This window comes from Nymphaea colorata, chromosome 3, assembly GCF_008831285.2.
Source record: "Nymphaea colorata isolate Beijing-Zhang1983 chromosome 3, ASM883128v2, whole genome shotgun sequence".
Taxonomy (NCBI): domain Eukaryota; kingdom Viridiplantae; phylum Streptophyta; class Magnoliopsida; order Nymphaeales; family Nymphaeaceae; genus Nymphaea; species Nymphaea colorata.
Window position 1 is genome coordinate 7,571,904 of NC_045140.1, and position 26,934 is coordinate 7,598,837.

Genomic DNA, 26,934 nt, shown 5'->3' on the forward strand with positions numbered 1-26,934 from the left:
TAGGAACAGGAGAACCTTCATGAGTCTTGTTGAATATGAAATTTGATCCATGAACAAGCTTTGCCCTTCGTTACATCAACAGGGTAAATGGGAGGCGTACATTAAAGGCTTATGATACTGAAAGATCAGACGGAACTCGAGGATTTGAGATCGTCGAATCTCATTGACGATCGAGACATAAACAATAGATGCTTACATTTATATTTGTTGGCTTTTCTATAATAACACAAGAATATTTACAAGATGAGAACTGTTAACGGTTTTCACTAAATAAGCCACAGGTAGGTGCAGATCTAACAAATTTTCAAGGGAGCCTTCGTGGCCCGTATGACTTGAAAAATCATGCAGCAAAGCCACTCGACGGCACATGCACGAGTTATGTGCATTAGGGCTTCTATTATTCACCTGTGGTGGTGGCATATCTCACACGTGGTTGATGTATTAACGTTAGCGTAAGTGCACTGGTCACAAGACCAGCGACCTGTGTCATCCAGGGTCCTCGTTGAACCGGATTTTGAGCTAGCAGCCTTTCCCCTGCTTGCCCTGCCTTTGCTAGCAGCAGCTTTGGAGCCTCCACTTTGACTGCTGGTTCCCTGGGAATCGACATCAGCCAACCCATTCTCCAAAGCTTTTACTAGATTCTCAAAGTAATTGCGAGTCACACTGCATGAATCAAGAAGTACCCAATCGAACAGTAGGATCAATGAGATGGAACATCACTGAAACCTGCAATAACAAGAACATAGCAGACACACTTTCTCTAGTGCACTGCATTCGGGGACAATATACAGAGCATAAGAGAATAAATTGACAGCATAGTTGGCAAACTCGTTGATCCAAGTCGTGAGACGCCGAAGTCGGCTAGGATCATCCAAATACTGGGTCACTGGTCGAGTCAGCTGGGATCGTCAACTAATTACATGTTTTTTTGCCATGTATTACTGAATACTGCAGTTGTTACTTTTTGAACTGTGAAATATCATAAACTTTACTAATCATACATAAATACTCGTAGTACATATTCAGTTTTAGTTGATAAAAAAAAATCAAATACGAAGTCCTGACAGACTTACCTTCTTCATCTATTTATTCAAAAAAAAGAAAGCTATACAATTATGAGTCACTAACGGGATGTTTGATGTCTTGGAAAATCAAAATTCTAGAATAAAATTTTCACATCAACCTGGAATCAATTGTCTTTGTTAATTGTTTTAAATTTCCATTTTCAACGCCTTCAAATGGAATGTCTTCGCCAACATATGATTGATTTTTTTAGAAAACTAGTAAGACGTCCCCCTCCCACAGCTCTTAGAAATATTTAGAAAGTGGAAGGAGATATTTTAAAAAGAACAAAAAACAAGGTTTTTTTCCGTTTTGTCCAGGTTTTATCGTAAGATACAGGAGCAACGATACACAGGTGTATCGTATAGGTTTCTCGAACCTATACGATATATATCACATGATATGGGCCCGCATCATGCGATACGAATAACACTGCCTTGAATAGGAATGAAAATACCAGTTCCATAGTTCCACTTTTCCTTTGAGTTTGATAGCATGGAGTTTTTATTCTAAATTAAAAATAACTTATTTGATGGAAAGAGAATTAAAATTCTAGGATTCTTGAATTAAGGCTTTCATGCTTTGTGCCTCAAAGAGAGATTAAAAAAAAATCCAAAATTCTAGAATCATAATTTTAATTCTAAAATTTTGATTCTGAAATGAACTTATAAGTCCATAATCAAAATTATTTGTTTGATGACACAATTTCCATTTTTAAAGAATGAGAAATATTGATTCTAGAATTCAATTGATTCCCAGTGAATCAAACACCCCTTAAGTCAACTCTCTAACCCAGTGACCTAGTTTTCAGATTATCCCAGTCCGAGTTACGAGTTTACCAACCATGACTAACAGCACAATAATTCATTAGAACAAACACAACTACTGGCACAAGCATGAATGCAACAACAATTATAAGTTAATCTGCCCATATATTCCCACAAACAAACACACACACACACACACACACACAAAGACTTTTTTAAGGCAGTCAATTAGCTTTTTAACAATCAAGCAATTCATGGCAATTTAACAAACTTGGGTATGGAGTATCAACCTGACTATGACAACCCAACATATAGAAAAACAAGAAAAAAAATGAGACTTCAATAGCAGGCAATAGCAAAACAATGACTTTCACAACAAACCAGTCGTGGTAACATCTACCTGGTTAAGCCTGCCAGCTTGGTTCTGAATTCGTTAAACTCCTTAGATGGACCCTCACCCTCTAGGAAAGTGAGCAATTCCTTTTCAGCACATTGATGTAGTCGCTCCAACCCAGACTCAGCCTCCCCTACAATAAACAAAATGTGCATGCCAAAATTGATGTGAAGATGGAAAGGAAGAATAATGGTTACGGTAGTAAAAGGAAGATGAAAATACCCTGTAAATACTCAAAAAATTGCTTCTTTGCAAGTTCACGCTCAGGAAGGTAATAGCCATAGGCATATGTCCACTTCAGTACTCGCCTGCACTCAACAATCTGTAGACCACAGTATCAGATACAGAGAACATCTCACAACAAATGACGGTAATAAACACTTGAGAGCAAAGACCAAGTTGAGGCAAACAAGAGGTTTACCTGTAACCAAGCATCAGTTATGAATTTCAACTGAGATGCTGGCTGACACTGCTTGTCGCTCAACTTTTCAATCTGTATATTTCATAGGATTAACATAATTTTCATGAATTACAACGATATACTGGTAATTGCCAGAATTTTGTGTTCTCTAAGAATGTAAAAAATCAACTATAACAAAGTAAACAAATGCAGCATCACCAATATTTGGTAAAACTTTTGCAGTCCATGTTATATTTCACTCAAATGAACTTTAATTTCATAAAATCATGAAAGGTCTTAAAAAGAATCAGATAATAAAAAAAGTGACCATGCAACAATACTAAAATAGAGAGAGGAGAGCTATAGACAATCCTTCACATGATGTAAGAAGATGTAAGAATTCCGATGATAATGGCACAGCTTATGTCATAACAATTCCATTCTCAAGTACTTTCATGTCAGTTTGTTTATCAAAGAATAAAAGGTGTTGCAAGTAGTCTACAGATTACCACTTACATGAACAGTTTGCATTTGATGCAGATCTGAAAGAGCCTTTGCCCTTGACTGGAACAAAAACAACAAAATTTGAGAACCATGTGCAAACAATTTCTTATATCAGAAGAAAGAATTGGGCAAGTCTGGAAATATTAGAGAAAAAGAAAAACTATTTCACAATGAGGTGCACTACATGAAAATTACAGTGAGATCAACTGTGTGTATATACTACTTCAATTTGGACAGCAAGAAGCATCGGATTGTTTCAGTAAATTGTTATCTAATAAGCTCCTAAGAACACGAGCTACAGGAAGCATCACTGTTAAAGCTACCATGAAACAAGATCCTCATCGTTCTGCAACATTTTGTTTTGGTTACTAAACTTATGTTTTCTGTTTGTCATCTCATGTCAAATTCATTTCTTATTCATTGTTATATATGTTTTGCATTCTGTCATTGCTCTTTCCTCCTTACTATTGTGAAGGTTGTTTAACCTTCTATTATAGGTGTGTGTTTGCTATTATCAATCTCTTAGTTGCTACATATTAAATGGTTCTATTTCCAATTATTTCCACAATAATCCCCAAGGGCCTCTCTTATTAGTCCTAGTCCAAATCTGTTCTCCTTAAATTAGATTTTATAAATTTATCCTCCATTTACCCTTGCCATGATAAACACACTCATGCTATCCAAGTAAAAAAAGAGAAATTTTTAGTTGTTCCAAGGAAGACTTATGTGTTAAATACAAAAATACTTTTGGCATGTATAAATATGTGTGTGTGAGTGTGGAGAAAAAGAGAGAATAGATTTTATTTGGTAGGCAGAGTCAGGGTTTATGTAACATATGGCAGGTATGGTCAGGACCAACAAATCATCTTTTAAAGAGGATGCAACAAGCCTGACATACCAGATCCTGTATCATGCAATATCAGGTCCAGTGAACAGCATCAACTCAAATTTTACACATATAGGTACAATCGACTTAGCTTTCACTCAATTTGGGTTGGTCACATGCATTATAAACTCCATGATTCCTACCTCATTCTCATAAAAAAAAAAATTGTATTGATATGCATCAAGAATGCAGCATTTCTTAGTTTTCTTTTGCTTTTTTGATAATAAAAGCTACTGTAGAACCGTTTGTTTTGTGACCTTCATTAATTCACTATATCATGTTCGTTGATTGCTTACTTCACTTTTAACTACAGAAGTTTAGATTCCATTTTGCTTCAGTAGAATTTGCAGTTCTTATTGATACATGAGTGACCGTTATTTTATTTGTGTACTGGAATATAATAATGATGCTTACAGTTAAGGTTATGTAGGTGAAGTATACACATATCTAACAAATAGAAACATCTATAACCATATATGAGATAAAACACCATAAATGCAGAAACCATTCCTGCAGCAAGATGCCAAAATTTCAAGTTCCATGGAGATGCCGCATGCAACAGCACACATCAAACCTGCAACTACATCTTAGGAGCAAAAACATTTCAAACTTGTTTCGTTCCAGCTGTGCCTTGGGTTATTTTTCCTCATTCTAAGTTCATATTTTCTAGATTGTTGTTAGCCAAGGTAGAAAAGTATAGCGATCTTTAGAATAAAAGGAAACAGAAAATGAGAAAACATAAATCCCACTGACCGACTGATTGGTGGCCCATCTCTCATAATAATGAGTATACCGCTCCAATGAATTTTTTGCCATTTCTCGTCTTTTTTCAGCCTCATCATACTGAAGATTGTCAAATGAGGATAAGTTCAAATTAGGCTCTTCATTCATGCCAAAAAGGTACCTACTTATTGGCTGACACAAAAACCATATTCATAAAGAACATATTCATACCACTCCCTCCTGCTTCGCGGTCTCATAACGGTTACATGCATAGAAACCACCTGTCCGTTCACCATGATCAGACCATGCACCAAGACAAAGCCTGCAAATACTTACTTGTTGACAGCCAATAAAGAATGGGAAACATTTAAATTCATTTACTCAAAAAAACTTTACGTGTCATCTCACCAGCAAAACTCAAACTTGCAAGGAGGTGTGCATGTAATATGCATGCAACCCTGATTCTTCTCAATTGGTCTCTTGCACTTCGGGCAAGGCTTTGAATTTGCCAATATCCTAAAAATAGAATCAGAAACATTAGCCACCATGAATAGATACTCAAGGTAAAGCAGGATCATATGTCACATGGGTGCGCATGCTGGTGACAGTGCTACACTTTTCGTAAAAAAAAAATTGGGCACAGGTAGGGCGGTAAATAAATATATGTCTGCCAAAAAAGTTAAAGCAAAGAAAGGTCTGTTATTGTAATAAAGTATAATTTGGAAAACAATGCCATAAAAAATTAAAAAGAAACAGGCCTCTTTTTTGGAAATGATAATAAAGGGGAGGATCAGGAGGTTTAAAACAAAAAAGGTTCATAAAAAACTCTAGCACCATTTTCATCCTCCTCCCCGGGCACCAGGTATGCATCTTTCCTCCTCCTCTTCTTCTTCCTCCATCGTCCTCCTCCTTCCTCCTCTACTTTTCTCTTCTTTTTATTTATTTTTTTTTTCGTTTTTTTGTTGGGAGGGTCACATTCTAGCAGCAATGGTGACATGTCGACGTGGGTGCAGCACCCAAAGTGCCACATCCATGTGACATAGGCAGGATTATTCAGGTATCAGAAACATCCATTAGCCTCACCTTATGGATAGATGTGTAAAATAGAGCAGGACAATTCAGATACCTGTAGTCCTAGTATCAAGTTTATATGAAAACCCAAACAGAAAAACAAATTCGCCTCCTTAGAAGTAGAACTAATTCATGGCCTACAAGAGCTCCGTCTACTAGGCCATTGTTTTGGACTTGAGACCATAAAGTAGAAGCAGCTCAAGCATCCAATGTCAGAATGTGCCTGTTGGCATAAACCACCTGCCCAACCCAGCTTGCACTAAAGAAAAAAAAAAAATGAAAGTACCAAAGTATGTGAAAATCAAACAGAAATACAAGCTCAGCGACCAAAGTTCCAAGAAAATAGTATGACTGCTTTAATCATTTGTAGTTTTGCTCATGTCAACTTAAATTCATTCCCTAGGAGACCAAAAATCTAAGTAACAAGGTTATGTTACTTGGCAGCCATACTGGTGTCTGTACACCATTTTCCAATACTGGTACACATGGGCAGGTTGGTATGTTTTGGACCTGGTCTGGGTCAAACCCCATCCAAAAACACTAACTTTTAAAACGTCGACCGAACTCTATGTCTGCTCATGGTCTAAAAGAGAGAGTCAGTATGATGGTTTGGAGGAGAGGCAAAGAAATCCCGGTGATTCTCCAGGTGAATCAAGTTTCAGTTTTGAAGGGCCTTGGGGTCATTCTAGAACAGGAAAACCACATAGAGAGGGAGTATGGAAGAGGTAAGGTCAACAGCAAGAGAAAGAGACAGAGAGCTGAGGAAGAGTCTTCTAGATCGATTCCCGTGCTTGCAGATCGTGTTTCTAAACGAGAGAAGAAAATGCAAAAGAAAATACCTGCAGTGGGAACGAAATGGACCTAGTGTTCTTCCTTGCGAGGCGTCTTCTTTTGCTGCTTTTGTTGTGTACAGGGCGTGATAGAGGGCACGAGGACGAGAGGGAGGGCGAGAGAGAAGGCACAGGGTGAGGGGCGAGGGGCAAGAAGGCGAGATCGAGAGAGTGACAGGCAAGAGAGCAAGGTGGGAAAGGGTATCGCGCGAGAGAGAGGGAAAAAGAAAATCGATTTTTAAAACGCCAAGTTGGGGCGACTCAGTCTAGGTCGAAATAAGTACATGTATGGAAATGAATACAAAAAAAATGGACATACGTAGCTCAGGGGTTAATAGGCAGACCAACAACTAGGCTGTCCAATTGACTGGTCTAACCAACTAGTCAATGGTTTGAAACACAGGTCAATTGACAAACAAGTGACTAGTTGGCTGACTAGTCACAATTTTGACAACCAAAGGGTCAACAATGAGAAAGCTTTTAAAAGCACTACTTTTCCTTCTTCTTCCTCCTCATCCACTTTTCTCTTCCTTTTTTGTCTCTTGTTTTTTTGGGGGGAGGGCGACACCCTACCAGAAATGGTACAACGTCGACGCAAGAGCAACACCCAAAGTGCCACCTCCACGTGACATAGGCAGAATTATTCAGATATCAAAAACATCCACTACAATCACACCCTTATGGAATATATGTGTAAAATAAAGCAGGATCATTCAGATATCTGCAGTCCTAGTACCAAGTTTATATGAAAACCAAACAGAAATAAAAATCTGCAACATCATTAGAACTAAATCATGGCCTACAAGAGTTCCCTTTACAAGGTCATTGTTTTAGACTTTGAGACCTCAAAGTTGAAGCAGCTTAAGCGTCCAATATGACAGTGTCTGTTGGCATAATGTCTGCCTAACCCCCTTGCACTAAAAATAAATAAATAAATAAAAGGGCCATAGTTGAAAACCAAACAGAAATACAAGTTCACCGACCAAGTTTCCATGTCAACTTAAATTCATTTCCTAGGAGACCAAAAATCTAAGTAACATGGGTACATGTATTGGCCATGCACGTAAGATTTTTTGATAAATCACCACTAGATGGAGTCTTAAAGAAGACACGAGAGGAAGAGAAGAGAATAAGTCTGCACGAGGAACGAGAGAGAAAAAAAACGAGGGCCATAGGGTTAGCAGTTAGCACCTGCCCCTTGTCATTACTTAAACTAATTACACAACATTTACAAATAAAATACACAAAAGAACAATAAATATTACAAGTTTGCCAGTTTGCCACCGCCCATGTGCTGCGTGTGGTGAAAATGGGTCGGGTCTGACTTGACCCAAACCATAACTTAACAGACCCCCTCAAGTTGTGTATGATGTTTGATCATGTACAACTTGTTTTTCAATTCCCATAAATGATGCCCTGTAAGACCCTAGGTAAATAGACGAGCCACTTGTTGAGACGTGGGTATATAAGTAGGAACAATTTCGCTCTCCTTAACCTTCTGGCGAATGAAATGTTGATCAATTTCTATATGCTTAGTGCAATTATGTAAGATAGGATTGAAGGCAATTTTGATGACACTTTAATTATCACAAAATAAAGATGACCGAGCAATGGGAAGAGAGAGTTCCCCAAGGAAATGATGCAACCATGAAGCCTCAGCTGTGCCGGCAGCCATGGCCACATATTCTGCCTCAGTGTTCGATCTGGAAATTGCACGTTGTTTTCTGCTGCTCCAGCAAATAAGATTAGAGTTAAGGAAGATACAATAACCTGAAACTGACAGCCTATCATCTGGGTCGTATGCCCAATCTGCATCAATATAAGTGGAAATAGTATATCCATTCAAAACAGTTGACTTCCTCGTGTAGACGAGTCCATCCCCAAAAAAGTAACCTTAAGGAAGCGCAAAATATGTTTAATAGCATCCATATGTCCTTCTGTGGGTGCGTGAATAAACTGAGAGACTTGATTCATTGCATATACTATGTTTGGGTGTGCAAATGTGAGATATTGCAACATGCCAATTATACTCCGATAAACGCTAGGGTTTGAGTATGAATCACTCCCATCAAAGGCATTCAATTTTGTGTTGAGAACACTAGGAGTATTAATGGGCTTGCAATTTGTCATACATGCTCTGTCCACTATATCAAGAGTATAGTAAAAATTAACATATCACCCTCTGTATCAAGCTCGACACCCAAAAAATACTGGAGTTTCTCGAGATCCTTCATCTTGAATTGTTGCTTCAACACTTCCTTAACATGAGATATGTGACATGGAGAATTTCCTGTAAGAACTATGTCATCTACATATATAAGTAGCCAAGTTGTGATTTCACCTATATGATATATGAATAGGGAATGGTCAAGTGAACTTTTGATAAAACCAGCCTGCTGAACATGAAGAGAAAATCCATTCAACCATGAACGAGATGCTTGCTTAAGCCCATATAATGATTTTTGTAACTTACACACCCATTGAGTTGGATCATTGGTAGCATAACTTGAGGGTTGTTCCATGTATATTCTTTTTTAGAAAACCATGGAGAAAAGCATTTTTAACATCCAACTGATCTAAGGTCCATCCATGTGAGATTGCAAGAGAAATGATAACCCAAACTGTACCCATTTTGATAACTGGACTGAAAATCTCATCATAATCTTCCCTGCACAGTTTGAGTGAAACCTCTAGCCACACATTTTGAACTCACTACATTCTTATCATCTGAACGAGGAACAATCTCCCAAGTTTAACATTCATTTAAAGCAGTCATTTCTTCATTCATAGCCTCGATCCAATATTTGTTTTTGCATGCGTGTTCATAACATTTTGGCTCCACATTTTTGCTCAATCTTGTCATAAAAAGCTGGAAATCTAAAGAGAAGTTATCTTAACTTACCCACCTATCAATAGAGTATCGCACACGTTCTGATCTACATGGGCAAGTAATGATAGTTTCTGGTGTGGTTGTCATCGAGTATGTACCATTCGTGAAAAATGATTAGGTGGAGACGTGTTGTCCATCTGAATAGATGGAGGCGTGCTGTCCATCTGATCATATGAGGCTGCCTCGAATTCATCAATAACCCTGTCACTGTGTGTGTGTCATGCATCAGCTCCTTGGCCTAATATTTCAACATTTAGTTATGGATGATATGTATCACCCCTTGCATTAAATGTTGCACGTGGCTCCTTTAAGTCCTTCAACTTATGCTCATCAAAAACAACATATCGTGAAATATACATGCGTCCAGTCTTCATATTATAGCATCTATAGCCCTTATAATTTTCTGCATAACCCACAAATCTGCACATAACAGCTCGATCTTGATACTTATTTCTCAAGAAAACATCAACATGGACATAACAGACACATCCAAAAACACATAATTCATTATCATTTAGCTGCTCTTGATGTAAAATAAAGAATTGAGATTTTCCTTTAAGTAGAGACAATGGCAGCCGATTAATGATATGAACAGCAGTATGGGAAGCTTCAGTCATAGATTCATGGGCACATCTATGTTATGCATCATACTTAATGCACTTTCAACTATGTGTCTATGCTTTCTTTCAGCAATACCATTCTGTTGTGGTGTGTGAGGGCAGGAAATCTGTCGAGTGATCTCATGATTTAGTAAATACTCAGTAAATTCATTGGAAATGAACTCGCTCCCACTATCACATTCGAAATGCATAATATTGAAAGAGCATTTGTTTTGGACTAAGGCATGGAATTGGCTGAACAAGCGAAAAACCTCTGATTTTCTTTTCATAAAGTGGATCCATGTGTAGCGTGAGTAAGAATCAATAAAAATAACATAATGTGTAGCGTGAGTAAGAATCATAAAAATAACATAATATTTGCTCCCGAGGGAAGAAGAAATAGGAACAGGCCCCCAAACATTGGAGTATATAGTGTCAAATAACTTCGAAGCTAGCTTATTTATTGACTGAAAAGGTAAGGCATGGCTCTTACAAATATGACAGCTTGAACACATGCTAGACTCATTGATATGATTCAAACTAGACTTATGTAATAGTCCATTTACAACAAAATTTTGAATGAAAGACCGACTACAATGTGTTAAACGACCATGCCAAATGGATGACTTATCATACTTTGTTAGATTGACTTTACTTTGACTAGGAAAAGATGAATATGAAACACATGACTTGGACACATTTGGAGCTTCTTCAAGGACGTACATATCTCCTTTACGAACGCCCTCAGCGAATGTCTTCTTGGTTCGAACATCCTTGACATAATCAGAAGACCAGTAAACTCAATAGAAAAATGAGTATCATCAATAAGCTTTGACACGGAAATAATATTTTTCTTAACATCCGAAACGACAAGAACCTTCTTTAAAGGTAGGGAAGAATAAGCCATGGATACATGTGCGTTTCCAATATGAGATATTTTGTGATGAGAACCATCTCCTGTAACAACTGAGCCTATAGTTAAATAAGGAAGAGCACAGGAAAGCTTACCTGCATCATCAGTCACGTGGGCAGCGACACTAGAATCCACATACCATAATCCTTCTTCATTTTGCTTAAGATTGACTTTGGACAAAGCTAACATTAAGATCTGTTGCATAGCAAGAGGAATGTTTTGTGCTGCTATTGTGTTTGATACAGGTGGTCCGGCTGACTTATTTTCACGCCTAACCTGCTTTCCTTTATTTTGAGGGTTATGTCAACATTCTGACTTTACATGACCTCTCTTATTGCAATAAAAACAAGTGAATATTCTTCATAGTGCATTTGCCCATGCATTTACGTTTGGTGTAGGAAGAAAACCTCTCCCTGTCCCTGCCTATGCGTTCCAAACTCTAGAACTACTTCCTTGCAAAGTGTGGCTACTAGTGACCAATACATTGTGAGTGCCAGAATGAGGCAAGTGTTGTCTTTGTATACGACTTGCTTCATGTTGAATCAATTTTGCTTTCAAGTCTGCAAAAGAAGGAAGAACAAACAACACCTCTAAAGCAGTGCAGGAAACATCAAAATCTGACCTCAATCTGCTCAAAGCCCGCTGTACCTTGTTCTTGTCACTAACTAGATGTCCTATGATGGCAAGTTGATCACTGACATTTTTTATTTCATACATGTACTCTAAAGTTGATCGTGTACATCGCTTTATAACTTAGAACTGCCTCTTGAGTTGCAGAAATTTTGCTTCTGATACTTGAGAATATATAGTAGCGAGTACATTCCATAACTCGAGTGTTGAAAAGTCGTCATCGACACCCGCCAGAACTTCCTCTGATAGCGTAGAGGTAATGTATGCAACAAGAGACTGATTGTGAGCCATCCACGTCTCATATTTAGGATTGCTTTCTGTGATGGTTTCCCAAACTTGCGCTGCAACATTCTTCACTTCTCGCATGATCCACTCCGGTGGCGCAGGTGTGGTGTCGTTGAGATGTCCATAGAGACAATGACTCTTGATAAAGGGAACTATTTGACGTTTCCATGTCAAATAGTTGGTATGGTTCAGTTTTGTGAGATGAATTGAGAGAGAAAGCTAGTCGACAAGATAGTTCAGTTTTGATCCATATTTGGGTTTTCAGGCTAAACATGCATGGATGGGGTAGAAATTGGAAACTCTCACAACAGTAGTAAGAATTAGGGTAGGTGACTTTGGAAATCAAGGCACGACAGGTCTAGGAATTAGGGCAAACAACTTTGGGAATTAGGACAGAAAAAAAAAATCTCACGGCAGTTTTAGGAACTAGGGTAGACAACTTTGGAAATTAGGGCAGAAAATAGCAGTTTTCAGATTAAGGCAGAAATAAAAAAGATGAGGGCAGAAATGGGCAGAAATCAGAAAGAGAAGAGAATAAGTGTGCACGAGGAATAAGAGAAAAGAAAAAAGAGGGCCTTACGGTTAGCACCCACCACTTACCGTTACTTAAACTAATTACACAACATTCACAAATAAAATACACAAAAGAACAATAAATATTACATGTTAGTCACTGCCCATGTGCTGCGTGTGGTGAAAATGGGTCAAGTCTGACTTGACCCAAACCATAACTTAACAATACCTGTGTCCAGACACCCTTTTTTGACACAGGTACACTTGGGGCAAGTTGGCACTTCTTGGACCTGGTCTGGGACAGACCCGATCCAAAACACTAACTTCTAAAACATAATTAACCAAACTCTTTGCCCGCTTGCAATCATAATGAGAAAGCTGTGGGGATCGTTTGGAGGGGAGGGAAAGAAATCCTGGAGGTCTCCAGGTGGATCAAGATTCAGCTTTGAAGGGCCTTCAGTGATTCTAGAACAGGAAAAGCAGAGAGAGAGAGATAGAAAGAGAAATAAAAGGGAAGGGCACCAGCCAGAGAGAGAGAGATACTGAGAGCTAAGGAGGAAGAGTCTTCCACCCCGTCATGCCCTTCATTTTCTATTTTAAACTTCATTTATCCCTACTAGAAACTTATAAATCACTGGCTAACATTTTACATATATTTCAAGTAGGTCATACCAACTTTGGAAAAATGTATGCCTTTTCTTCACTTACACACCCCCACACCCACATTTTTCAAAATTTTTGTATCTGCACCTGCACCATCATACCCACACTCACACCCACAAAACTTAGACAAAAGTGAATTTTAATTTGGCTGAGACAACCTAACTTGTCAAATCGAATCTCAGACACAAGTCACTCAACAACCTAAGGGGCTGTTTGGCAACAGTAACGCAGTCACTGTCCCATGAATCTGCCCAAAAAAAATGGGACAGATTCATGAAACACTCTAACAAGTCCAGATTCATGGGACAGGAATAGTGTGTTACTGTCACCAAACAGCCCTCAAAAGACTAATGGGACTAGTTGGTCTAACTCAGTGTAGGTTGAAATGAATACATATTTGGAAACAAATATAAAATGTAACATATTTGTACAAAGAATGAGCATACATAGCTCAGGGCTTAGTAGGCAGACCAACGACTAGGCTGTCTAGTGTCTAATTGACTGGCCTGACCACCTAGTCAATGGATTGAAACACGTCAGATGATAACCAACTGACCAGTTGGCCGACTAGTCAGCATTTTGACAACCAAAGGATCAACATTGTGAAAGCTTTAAGTTTCCTAGAGTATGGTTAAGAGATGAATGAACCGTAATTATTGTGTGTGGACACATACACAGACATGCAGTGGATTTTGGTACACCTAAGTCCAGAAAACATAAATGTCAATCAAGATGCTAGCTCAGTTTTGCTCACTTCCACGGGTCAGGCTTTCTAATGTGCGAACAAAAGACAAGTTCAGATACTTCACTTAATTACACTTTCCTTGCAAAACCTAAATTTTAACTTGTTCAACAGAAGTTCAATACAACTCCCTTCCGCAGGTGCTCCCAAACCATAACTGTGTGTGGCAAATGCATGTCTGTGTGTGCATAGAAGTGACATGGACTTGACAGACCTATGATGAGAAAAGGTAATGTCACAGAATCAAGGACTACACCATTTATGGGCCTGCTAGCTGGGTTATGCATCCAATATTCACTGGATCAGGCACCTCCAACAACGAAATGTATGAAAAGCCAGCACTTCATTTAACAACACTGCCTTTGCGATATTAAAAATGCTGATTTACCTGACTCAATATTAAAATAACTGAAACTTCCTTAAAACAATCAATCCTACCAGTTCATATTCTCTGATTCAGCACTGTTCTTTAGGATCCACTTGGCCACTGTGTCACAGTCAACAGGACGGTGTGCCTCTTCAGTACACTGAAATTAAATTGAATGGGTTTAGAATTTCTTGTTTTCCTTGTTCAATGCTAACAAAAAATGTCAGAGATTCAGGGAAGCACTCACATTCCAACAAAAATTATAAGAACAATTGCAGGTAACATCATAGTTTGAACTGCCAGCAACAAATTCTACAGCATACTCACAGCCTGGAGCAGGACACCATTTGGTCTGCATAAATAAAACAGAAACATCAATGCTTCATAAGCTATGAGAAACTGCCTGCAATCCACTACAAATAAACAAATTGATTCATTTTATGATTTGTAAACCAAGTATTCAACAAGATGGAACTAATTGCTTTGACAAATCGAAAAAAAAAAAAGGCAATTTGAAGTATCAAAATTGTTAGACACTCCCACAAATCATCATCATCATTAACATTAAACCAACAGCTATATACACATAGAAAGAAATCTTAGCAGAATACAAAAATGTGCCTTCTCCCTCGAAGATTTCCACTTATTATGCATAAATTAGTTTAAACAACTGAAGCTGTTATTGTTATCGGACATATCATTCAGACGGCAAAAGCACCTGTTTGTTATCCGTTACAAGAAGGATCCCCAACAGAAACCACAAATATTTAAACAGTAAGAGCACCTTTTTGTTATTAGTTTTAAGAAGGACCGCAACAAAAAACACAAATAAGTTGTTCATATAGTTCAGCCGCTTCAAAGAAGCATGCACCGTAGAATGACATCCCCATTTTGACATCACATAAACACACACACAGAGAGAGCAGGAGAGGATAAAAATAAATTTAGTTGATCAGATGTCATGACCATGTCCACTCCCACAGTGGGTTCTGGCCCCAAGCCCAGCAGATCCCAACCCCCACCTACCAACTTTGGTTTCATCCCCAAAAAGACTACGAACCAAGACAAACAATCACTTAACAACTTCTTTATAAATCCCTAGGATTCTTCACAATTTTAGATATAGGACAACTTTCCAAAGTGCGTCACAAAACACCCACCCCACCCCTCCTCTTAAGACGCACACAGCCGCACATGTGAGACCCTGGATCTGAATATTGAACCAGCTCTGATACTGTCACGACCCCGCCCACACACCCACACAGGACTCAGACCCTTGGTCCAACAGATCCTAACCTGCCCCCTAGCAGCTTCAGTTTCATCACCAAAAAGGTTAGAAAGGAGGACAACCAATCACAAAAACCTCATTATCAGTACCATAAGATTCCTTACAATCTTAGATATGAGACTAATAAACTTTTTCAAGTCAAAGTGGAGTGCTACAGCAGAACTAGGAATGAACCATGAACATCCCAATAAAGCCATCTAACAAGAAAATTGCATTCGTAACGTAGTTAAAAAGAATTAAAGAAACATCCACCCAACATCCACCCCATATTGGGAAAACATAGAGACGCTAATGGCTCAAAGTCATACTTCTAAAATGGAGAGAATATGCAAACAATCACACAAAAAGATAGGTACAGACACAAGAAGCTGCTTCCAACTGGGTCTGCAGCTATGTAACACAGACACTTGCAAAATGGCAAGCCAACCATGTCGACAAGACCCAACACAGGTACAGGTATGCAAGTGTGGAGACAGTATGTAGTTTCACTGTCTATATTGTATATACACAACAAAATCATCAGCCATGAACTGAAGTTGAAGGCACCACAATCTTGTTGCACTGCAGATCTGATGCAGTGATTACAGTTCCTCACTTTAAAGTTTAATGACTTAATCCCTCTGGGAAAAGCACCAGAAAGCAAATAATGAAAGGAAAAGCACGAAAAAAGATGAGAAATTCAATAACAAAAGGGAATCAAGATTTTTTTTCAACAACAGTTAATCCTAAACAAAAGAAAACAAAAGAAAGAGGCCTTTCTAAAAGGCCTAACCCTTAAATCCGAAATTGGATCTTGGGTTAAATAACTGAAAAGATCCAAATCTAGAAAAATAACATCAATGTCAAAATAAACTGAAACAGATCCAAATATAAGATCTGATCTAACTCTAAACTACGCTGCATCAAAAACCCTCCAACGAACGAGCGTTTTTCGCAGTCGTCTAGCAAATTGCTCCGGTGCGGTGACTACCTTTTCCAGCGAAAGCAACTTGCCAACTTTCATGTATGCTCTCTCTAGGCCCTATCTAATCTTTTGACCTTCATTCCAGATCTTCTATAAACCCCCTTCGTTCTTATTTTCTTGTGCTCTGATATGTCCTTGTTTTGTAAGAGGGTTCTCTATTTGACTCTACCTCTTGCTTCTCCTCTTCTTCTCCTTCCTAGTTCTTGGTTTTTCTTCTTCTTGGTATTTAGTTTCTCGTTTATAATCTTTTTCTCGTTTCTATTCTCTTCCTCAAGGATCTTGATTAACTCCATTAATCCTTGTGTTGCTTCTGGTTGCAGTTCATCTGCTATTGTCGAATCAACATGTTTGTAATCTTTACATCTATTCTTTATGTCTACTAATTCACCAATTGTTAACAAGTAAAGTGCTGAAGTTTGGCCTTCTATTCATTTCTTATTTTCTCTTGAAATCAGATTTTTTTGTGTCATCAGATCAGAGTTTTTCTGACTGTATCAGATTGTGCTTCAGATTCCGATTCCTTATTAGATTCAGTTTCTTCGCCCATTGTTCCGTCTGATCATGTGAAGTTCTTCCTAATCAGACGTTTCTATTTCGCCTGATTAGGTTCTATATTATATGACGAAAAGTGTTAACACTTAACACTAAACAGAAGAGGTCATTTTTGTTTATGTAACTATATAAGAATTAAAGTGTTTTATATATGTGTTTGTGTGTCTCTGTGTGTAGAGTATGTACAGCCACGTCCTCGCACCCAAGTTTTCTGAATTTTGCTCCACAACCGTATCCATATCGGCACCTGCACCTGTACCCATGTGACAGGTGTGCAGTAAGATACTCTAATCCCACCCATGAAAACAGAGAACTCCAAGGCCAGTTAACTATCCATTGCTATTACATTCTTTGAAATTGGAGAGCGAAGAACCATTTTCATAGGAAGTTACAAAACTTTTAAAATTACAAATATATTTCAGATGTATTATTATACAAGATGAAATTTTAGGATGCCCTGAGATTGAAAATAATAAGTAAAAATGACAATCTTAAAAGGAGAAGACCAAACACATGCAAACTGAAAGAGAGAATTTTGTCGCATACTTTCAGGCCTACCAAATTTAATTTTCTAGTTCACACATAATCATACAGCTTAAGCAAATTGATTAAAATGTAGACAAACAAAGGCATCCGCAAAGTTCATTAGGCAAGTACCTTCCTGTTGTCTTCAATGTAGGATCTAAGAAGGTAACGTGAATACTTCTCCTTATCTTCATCAGAAGCCAATAAATTGATCATATCTTGGCCAACAGCAGCACCACAAGCAGGATCAGGGCACCGCAGCATGAGGCATCCAGGACCATCATTTATGGATGTACTTATATAACCTTTAAAATGAAGGTTTAAAATTAATTTTCCTTTAAAACATCCACAAATGCAATAAACAAAGCATTTTCTACTAAAGGTTAGCCATGTAGTTATACAAAGAAAATTACAATTTTACAAGGTAAACAAGAAGAGCTCTAGCTTGTTTCTTTCTTTCTTTGTTTCTTTCTTTTATTTATTTATTTATTTTGGTGGGAGGTGGGGGGATCCGGTTCTTAATAAAAGCTAATTAGATTGTTTTTGCATTATTTCAGTTTAAGTCCAATTGGACTGCAAAATCCAAGCAGAACGGGACTTCCGAATCAACCTACCATTATTACTTGTGGTTTCTTCCTTGGATATTAAGCTTCCTACTCTCACAAAGCTGTTAATTATCTTAGATTGATATCAAGGCCACATGTAAGCCATAGCTAGATCACAATTGTCAAGAGAAGGGAATCAAGAGCAAGAAGCAATGCAAGCAACCCGTTCAAATCTTTAGAGGACTACAAAGGGGTAAACGAGTTAGCAAGTAAATGGATAATGTCCACAAAGCAATTCAAAACAATTTAAATACCAATCAAACTAATGGAAGTAAAAAGGAAACAAAATTCATGGCTAAGGATAATACAAAATAAAATGTCATTTACATTAAAATCCAAATGGAACTCAAGTTCAAACTCAGGAATCAGGGTCCTTGACCAATTCAACCACTACTCCTAGAAATTTGGGGACCTACCTACTCTACTGTTTCTGCTCATTGTAAATAAACTGGTTCACTATTCAGGCTGCAACAAACCTGTCAAGAAATGCAGCACCAAATCAAAGTACACAGTGAGCATGCATAATGTGCCTAGTGTGCAATAGATTTGGTTATATTGTCAAATTCAGCATGGATCATTTCAGCCTGCAAGTCCTTCCATCAATTTTATGGTTTTTATCATATCACAGTTATTACCTGAAACTAAATCAAGGAATTGCAGAAACCCTAGGGTTTACAAATGCAAATACAAGAAGGGCATAAAATGGAATCATCAACAATCAAAGCATTCTGACATAGCATAACTTAGATAGTCACAAGGTGCCAGTAAGAAGATTTAATTCCTATAATGAGTACCTATACACCAGAACATTAGGTGTATAAGGCCCAGGTTCTCCCTAGCAACAAATGGAAGGGACAAAAAAACAGAAATAGTTAAATTAGGCTAATTGGCACAAAAGAGCACAACATGTATGGGCATTTAAAGGATTTACTGTCTTGACAGTAGGAAAAAAAAAAGAAGGATGTCTCTTAAAAATAAGAACATGGCTACGTTTTATTAGAGTTAAAAAATAAATAAGTAATTTAACGAAGGCAGACCTTTCCAACAAAAAGTGCAAAAAAGGTGACCGCAGACAGCAGCATGCATTACTCCACGAGGGTAACTCTCAAAGCATATCCCACATGTAAGCTGCAAACAAAGAAAAAATTAATGATGCTAACAGAAAAACGAGGTTAAAAAGATCTATTTGTAGAAGACAGAAGATCGATGGAATTTTAACCACTTTATGCACAAATATACAGTTACTTACTTCAACAGCATTTTGATTTATCCCAACGACTGGCTTGTCCAGCAAGCCTACAGCCTTGCGAACTTTATCCTCATCAGCAAACCATTCATCATTGACCCTATTGACACTCCTGTGAATTAAATAGGTTGAAAATACATGAGAGTCTTCCAGTACATCAGAAATATCTTAAATACATAAACACTTAGTAAAATCATTAAAAATGTAAAGCAAACCCTGGGAATATTTAGCAGTCCAAGAGAATGTAGCATCAGTCATCTAATAGAATGTAGTATCGGCCTGGATGCAGAGGCAACTTTTAAAACAGCCATCAAGTTTTAACAATAATGACAAACATATCTAACATTTTAATAATGATAAAAGCACACTAAGTGTTGCACTTGCACCATTAATTAACAAGAACCTTACATCAATTAAAACTATGTAACAGCTACAAGAAGCGAACATTAAATGAGATGTGGAGGGAAATTTATGCAAAAAAGCAAAATGCGAAGCTATGTCACATAGGTACGGGTGGGTGCCTGTGCGGGTACGGGTATTGACCATTTTTAGAAAACTTGGGTGCGGGGGTACGGCCGTGCACACACATGCACATATACATATATATATCAAAAAATTTCAAACAAAATAACATATTCGCACATATATATATCAAAAAATTACAAACAGAATAACATATTCATAAATCATAATCCAAAATTTATCATTCTTGATTCCCATTCTCCTCAATCGCAAATTTACTACTCAACTGAGGCCGAAGAAAATCATGCGTGTGGCATAAGCACAAACAAAAGAACAACATAAACTTTTACATAACAAGATAAAAGAGCTAGCGAAGCAAAAAACGAATCCCAGCACTACGAAGCAAGAATAAAGAAAAAAGAGGGAAGTGGGACATTAAAATGAGGGTTTCGAAAATTTTAACGTTAAAATGGTTTAAAAAGTTAAAATGTAAAAATCATTAACATTAAAATCCGACAAATTTGGACTCAGTCAACTTTGACCGAGTCTGAAAAATGTCAAAAATGACCTTGGGTGCGTTGACCACACCCGGTGCGGTCAACGCAGCACCCTTTCCGTACCTAGGGCCGTACCCGTACTTGTCTCGTACCGGTACCGTGCGGGTACTCCTCCCCGTGTGACAGAGCAGAAAAGAAAGTGAAGAGTCGAAGATCAATGCAAAAATAAATAGTTTTGACATCTTATAGTGACATTTCATTGAATGCCACATAAAAGTCTTCTCTTCCTTTTTACGTTGTTGGATTGCACAATCCTGAATTGCCCAATCTTCATCCCTATATCTTTGGACCTACACCTAACACACACACACACACATATATATATAGCACTCATCCAGCACTTTTTAGTTGCTGATAAACCCAACCATATAAATAGGTTAATATATAACCATATAAATGGGTTCTACTGATCCAAAAATGTAGGATCCAAAAGAAATTCATGAATCTTGGATGTATCACTTGGATTTTTAAAATCTTAAATTCCTTGGATCATAAAGTATCGTTTACACATCAAAAATTGATATTTTTTTTAATTCCAACATTTACAGATATTCCAAGTCCATCCATGCAGTTCAACTTCCCTTCCCCCGTTCCCAGCACAACACAACCCCCTGCCAAAAAAAAAATTGCTCAACAGCACACCAAGAGCCTCTATGTGTGTGTCTGTGTGTGTACGTGTATTTAAAGTCATGTTTTTGTTTGTCAGTTACTCAGTATTGCAGAGCCAAAAGGCCTGTAAGTTTTGCTATCATGAACCAGCTTTTTAAACACAATATCTCAAATATTCAGAAGTCTCTGTTTACCCATGACATCAAAACACAGAAAAATCACCATTTTCTAAAAACAATAAGAGAATACTTTATAGATAAGTTCTATATTTCCGATTAACAATGACAAAGCTTATCCTCGAGTACAAATCATTCTTCTCTAAACCAGGATTATAACAGATCCAAATTTTTTACCAGTTATAATAGCGCAAGAGAATACTAGCTGAAACTCTTGGAATAGAAAGCACAGTGGATATCCTCGATATGTCATCCTCTTGATGGAGGCGGATATCATCTTCACTCAAAATGGTATAGTTTTGCTGAAAAAGAAGGAGAAAAAAAAAAGCAATTCAGATAACCTCAGATAACATAAGAGAACAGGAATAACAACAATATAGTAATGCTCATAGCATAGGGTGCAATACAAAGCATTACAAAATATAGAATTTACTACTTGCCACCAACCATCTATTGTGTAGTCAGGGCAAAAAAAAAAAAAAAAAGAAAGAAAGAGCACAAGAACATGAACAAACTCAACCAACTTCTTTATCAATGAGAACATGTAGAGCCACATCATTCGGTGAATAGGAAGCATCACTTACCAAGAGAAATGCAGTTTATTATTTGCTATGATAAATATGTCCAACAAACGCTTCTTTTCAACAAGATGGAAATTGTACTTTGTCCAGAACTCACGTATGAGATCAACCTTGTCGGATATTATGTCGTACTTACTGGTTTTCATCAATCTAGTAATTGTCACGGACCGTTACTTTCTAGATTTTAAATTATATTTGTGGAACAATTAGTTTAATTATAAGAACCTTTAAAATTGTCTAAGGTGCACATTAGCATAATCCCTTATCGTGCATGATTCATGATTTGTTACATTACATTGTGCAATTAAGAATGAAAGCACATAGGGATGCATTTGGAAACTGCAAATAGCACTTTGTTCTGGTCTGTTTCACAATGCCTTCTGGAATGCCGAGGTAACCGATGCTGGGATTCATGTCCATGCATTCAGAGCTCATATGCATTATTAATTTATAGAAAAGGAATCAAGCAGCCAAAATCATGATGGAATTCAGTCTTAACAGATTTTTCCTTTCTTTTAATTTTGTTTTTTCAAAAGAATTCAGAACAGAGTGTCTGGGGTTTCATTATTCTTCCCTTATTCTTTTGAGATAGAGAAGAGAAGTGTCCATTAAAAAATTGTTCTACATATTTAGACTACTGCTGAATCCTCCTTTAATCAGTACCTGCAAAATTGCTAGCTGCAACCTATCAAAATGTACAGTGACAAACTTTTTCCACATAGATGTGATGCAATTATGAATTCAGCTGAGATTGTAACATATAAATGTGTCATTTTCAAATACTAAAAGACTGAAAGAAAAGAAAGTTTGGAACGTTACATATAAAAAACAAGTTATATAAAAGGTTTATGGAGTAAGTTAAAGTGACTATGACTTATACACAAGGATTGAGTGAAAATCAAGTCCAACATTCATCAGGTATAATAGCTGACTGAACTTGATGTGGCTGTTGGTTTAATTGGAAAGTCAGTGTAGCACCTGTACCTCCAGCAGCACCCGAGATTATTGTGCCACATGACAGGCATTGTAGGCCAAATTATTATAACTTAGGCATGGGAGTTAGTGCCACCTAAAGCACCATGGATGCTATTGAAGCTTAAGCAGTCCAAATGCCTATTTCCTTGAATAGGTGCAGCCATCGAATACAAACTCTTATACTAGCTTAACATCAAATGAATGCTTAACCTCCTCATGTTAGCGAGTATCACAAAATCAAGTTTGCTTCAAGATACGCTTCCTATTGAAAGAAGAGAAAGAAACACAATGATGCCTGCTCATGAGAAAGTCTTTTGATAGATAAAAAGATGACACAAGAAAAAATTCAATCGGCTGCAGTACAAAAACTGACTAGCATGATCACATATTACAGAAAGGGTGGGACCCTAATGACATCGCACACCACCACTCAATAAATAAGTGTTTACGGTTCAAGTATTTACCAGTGGTTCCCATGAACAAACATATTTCTTATAGACTATTGTAACCTAGCAGTCTTCCTCCATGAACCAAAGCACGATAGATATCTTACTGGCAAAGATATAGAAGCCTCAGTTACTGATAACCAAGCTCAGGATAACATCTCTTAGTCCTACTATTAAGTCCCGTTAAAGGCTTTAAGAGAATATACGAACATGACCGCCGCACCAGCATACTCAAAATCAGAGAGCATTCACCAATACAGCATGATAAAAAATGACAGAACCATCATACATGATCAGAACCCTGATGGAAGCGCTATAAGACACTATCACACAAGAAACCGGAAAGTCAAATATAGGAGAATAGAGGGAAGAGTTCAAAGCAGGAAAGAGTTCAATTATCTCATAGAAAACCCACAGAGATTTTAACACCAAAAAACCACTAAAAACAAATGAAAATTTGTCAAAGTTTGTCCATAGCCACATAAACCAAAGGAATAAGCATCGAACAGAAACCCCAAATTAAACCAACAAAGCACAAAAAGAGGTTGATAACAACCCTAGCATGATTCCACAGAGGGATTTACCTGCGGCCGGCGAATTGTGGCAGCATCGGAGTCGTCGCTGTCGTTGTCCAGGAACTCATAGTCCGCCTCATCGTCTTCGCTCGCCATAGCCGTGTCCCCGCTATAGAAGTCCTCAAGCGACTCCACCTCTGCCACGTCGTGCATATCGTCCTCCGAGTCCATCTCGCCCACCACCTTCACTGCAAACCCTAGCAATTCCGAAATGAGATAAAGCTTTCGGCAAATCGGCAGCCAAACCAGGAGAAAGAAGGATCGGATTCGGAACCCGCCAAAGGGAGAGTGAAATCCGCGGAAACGGAGGGACTAGAGATCGATCAGGGAGACTGAGAAGTGAATTGGGTCGGGATTCCGCAGGCGACCAACCGACGGAATAGCCGGTAGCTAGCCTTTTTTCCCCCTTTTCCCCACCTTTTACTCCCTCAGCTGCTTTTCGCAATCGCAGTTCCGTCTTTCATTATTACACTGCTGAGAAAGTACGAGATTAACCTCAAGCTTCTGGTAGCCACAGCAACATCCTGATCCAACCCGATATCGAATTTGTACTTGGATTTTGGCTTTTGGGCATGGTCCAGCATAGCCCAAAGCGGTTGTGACAGATTTGTTTCACTTCCATGATTTAGCCAAAAGGATTTCAAGTCAGCAGACTACAGATATTAAGATCCATACAAATTGGTTTTCCTTTGTGATTAGATGGGAGAAGACCGGTGATCTTGAGATCTGCTCCCCCACTGGACGCAGTTGAACACACTCTAGTGAGATACTTAACTTAAAACGTACGGCTGAAAATGTGTGGGATGGATGTCGCTTCCTACACGACAGTAGTTGCTTCCTGTCTAGTGTGGACTTGAGTTGGTCGAGCGTGAACTCTCAAAAGTTTCTTTGTGATATCCATTGAACTTGTGTCTTCACATCTAACCAACTTGGTTTGGAAACTTATTGTAGAACCAACCAGTTTCTTTTGATGGCCTTTCTTCCAAACCCTACTACCCAATCTCTGCTTTATAATTTCCTCAACAATAGGCAACCTCATATACTTTTCTATAAGAATCTCTTTCTCTTTCTCTCTCTCCCTCCACCCCTTCTTGATTAATTGCATCTTTTGTTGCTTCTTGTGGGGTTCTAAATGTCTATCCTGCTGTCTTACCCAATGGAATATCCATAGTAGGTCATATTTGTTGGGTGGTGCAGGTGTTGCCAACCTCAACCTCAGCAGACAAGGTTATGCTTTTCCTTACTTCTACTGCTGGAGGTTGGCCACCTCTGATTCCCTCATTGTTTTCTTTCGCACAAGTTTGGCCTATGCTACTCTATCTGTCTATGGCCATCGTGCACTACTAGCAAGCTATTTTATCTGCCCTCCCCTCTTCCTTGATCTTGATGTCCCTCTCTCTTTTTGGGGTTTCCATTTTGTTTCGTATTACCGTCCACTTTCGAGTCGTCAAGTAGCTCAACGGCCAAGCCCTTTGGCTGCTTCACCACCTTCAACTTCTTGACACTCACCTTCTAGCACTGTTGGGACTTGTAAGCAACCTTTTGCCATTTGTCCTCAAACAAAAAAAAAAAAAAAAATCACTAACGCAAGGAAAGGAGCAAGTCAATAAAACTTGATTTTTACTGGAACGTCAGTGAAGTCTTGTTTTTATGGACGTCTAGGGAGAAATATGGCCAAGTCCAATAGTTACTAATGTTCTTGCCCAAACATGAGAGAATATTTTACATTTTATTAATGTTCATGAGAATTTACACTTTACTAACGGCTCTCCATAAACGTCAGTAAGAGTGTTTTGCAACCGCCGCTCAGTAAGGGCCCCTTTGATGCCGGGAAATACACTGTAGAGTTGGAAGCAAATTTCATCCATCCCTGTTTATCAAACAACGGATAAAACTTATATCTGTTGGCGTCCATTCCAGAAACATCTTTCCAGAAGGTCGGATGGAGAATTCATTGATCAAAAATGGGATTGTTGCTTTCCACGATTGGTCACCCAGGGTGGCTGCCTGAAAGCCTTTTTGTCCAAGTTTTTATGCAATGTATTCTACACGCTGAGAGAGAGAGAGTAGAGTAGAACAGAGTGGATAGAAAGGACAACCATTAATAGAAAACACTACTACACGTCCTCATTTTTTGGCCAAAAAATATTAAAAAAAAACCATGATACCCTCTGTATCGAGGGTTGCAAGGACATAGGGTTTCAGATGAAATCCCTCCGTGTCACGGGTGATCATGGAGGGAGAGGGCGGCTCTCTAAACCCTCGGGATAGAGCGTTTCAGAAGAAAACCTCTGCCTCTACGTTCTCTGAAACCCTCGATGCAGACAATTTCTCTATAGAGGGTTTTAGACAAACCCTCTCTCTAGAGAGAGAGAGAGAGAAAGAGGGAGAGAGAAGCTCCGGTAGACAAACCCTCTCTCTATAGAGAGAGAGAGAGAGAGAGAGAGAGAGAGAGAGGGAGAGAGAAGCTCCGGTCGACCATCGCCAGTCTGGTTAATAGATAAGGGTGGAGAGGTGGGAGAGACAGGAAGGTGAAAATGAAAAGGGAAAAAACGTCGAACCCACCTGCAAACAGTTGAGTTTTCTCCATGCAATGCCAGCATTCATTTCGTCAAGCTCCAGTTGGCTGCCATCGGTCGCCGGTCTGGTTTCACGGAGAAGAAGTGAGAAGGGTGGAGAAAGAGCGAAGAGAAGAGAGGCGGAAAAAAGAAAACCATTGAACCTTTGTTTAGACAATTACTTGACAACTTTTTCATTCAGTCCCAGCGTTTTACATATATTTCAAATTGTTGGGACGTTGTTTAAAAAAATACTTAGATGCCTAACGATTCCTAAGAAAATTCTAAAACACGACTTCAGTTCCAATGATTTTATTTTTTTTTATCGATTGTCTTAGGGCTACAGATCCATGTCTAGCAAACATAAAAGGCTTTTAGAAATCTGTATTTTATTTCTATTCCACCCATTCAAGGAGTGAAATTTCTGGAAATTTCATTCCAGTTTCACAATTTTAGTGGATCAAACTATACCTAAATGTTTCTTTAGAAACAACAATATTATCTCCATGTTTACTAACAGTTAAACAAGCTTTTCGTGCCAGCTTTCACTAATGTTGAATAAGCCAAAATTACTGA

General features: G+C 38.2%; 1 protein-coding gene across 1 annotated transcript; it reads right to left on the reverse strand.

Moving 5' to 3' along the window:
* Positions 1 to 26,497, reverse strand: LOC116249969 (probable E3 ubiquitin-protein ligase ARI8). Its single transcript, XM_050076645.1, has 16 exons — positions 26,366 to 26,497; positions 23,810 to 23,997; positions 21,401 to 21,525; positions 19,423 to 19,531; positions 19,211 to 19,301; positions 17,701 to 17,873; positions 14,487 to 14,591; positions 14,311 to 14,399; positions 5,145 to 5,252; positions 4,968 to 5,058; positions 4,767 to 4,856; positions 3,140 to 3,187; positions 2,645 to 2,716; positions 2,446 to 2,545; positions 2,230 to 2,356; positions 1 to 663 (listed from the first exon to the last, which is right to left on the reverse strand). The coding sequence occupies exons 1-16, from the start codon at positions 26,388 to 26,390 to the stop codon at positions 402 to 404; spliced, it is 1,803 nt and encodes a 600-aa protein (XP_049932602.1). The 5' UTR covers positions 26,391 to 26,497; the 3' UTR covers positions 1 to 401.
* Positions 26,498 to 26,934: the final 437 nt, after the last annotated feature.

Bases quoted from the DNA above. Each gene is read 5' to 3' on its own strand.
- LOC116249969 (XM_050076645.1), bottom strand. From the start codon at position 26,390: ATGGAGAAAACTCAACTGTTTGCAG. The intron at 5,253-14,310 runs GTAGGATTGATT...TTCTATTTTTAG, and splicing joins GAATCAGAGAATATGAACTG to GATATTGGCAAATTCAAAGC. The intron at 2,357-2,445 runs GTATTTTCATCT...TGTTTATTGTAG, and splicing joins ATTTTTTGAGTATTTACAGG to GGGAGGCTGAGTCTGGGTTG.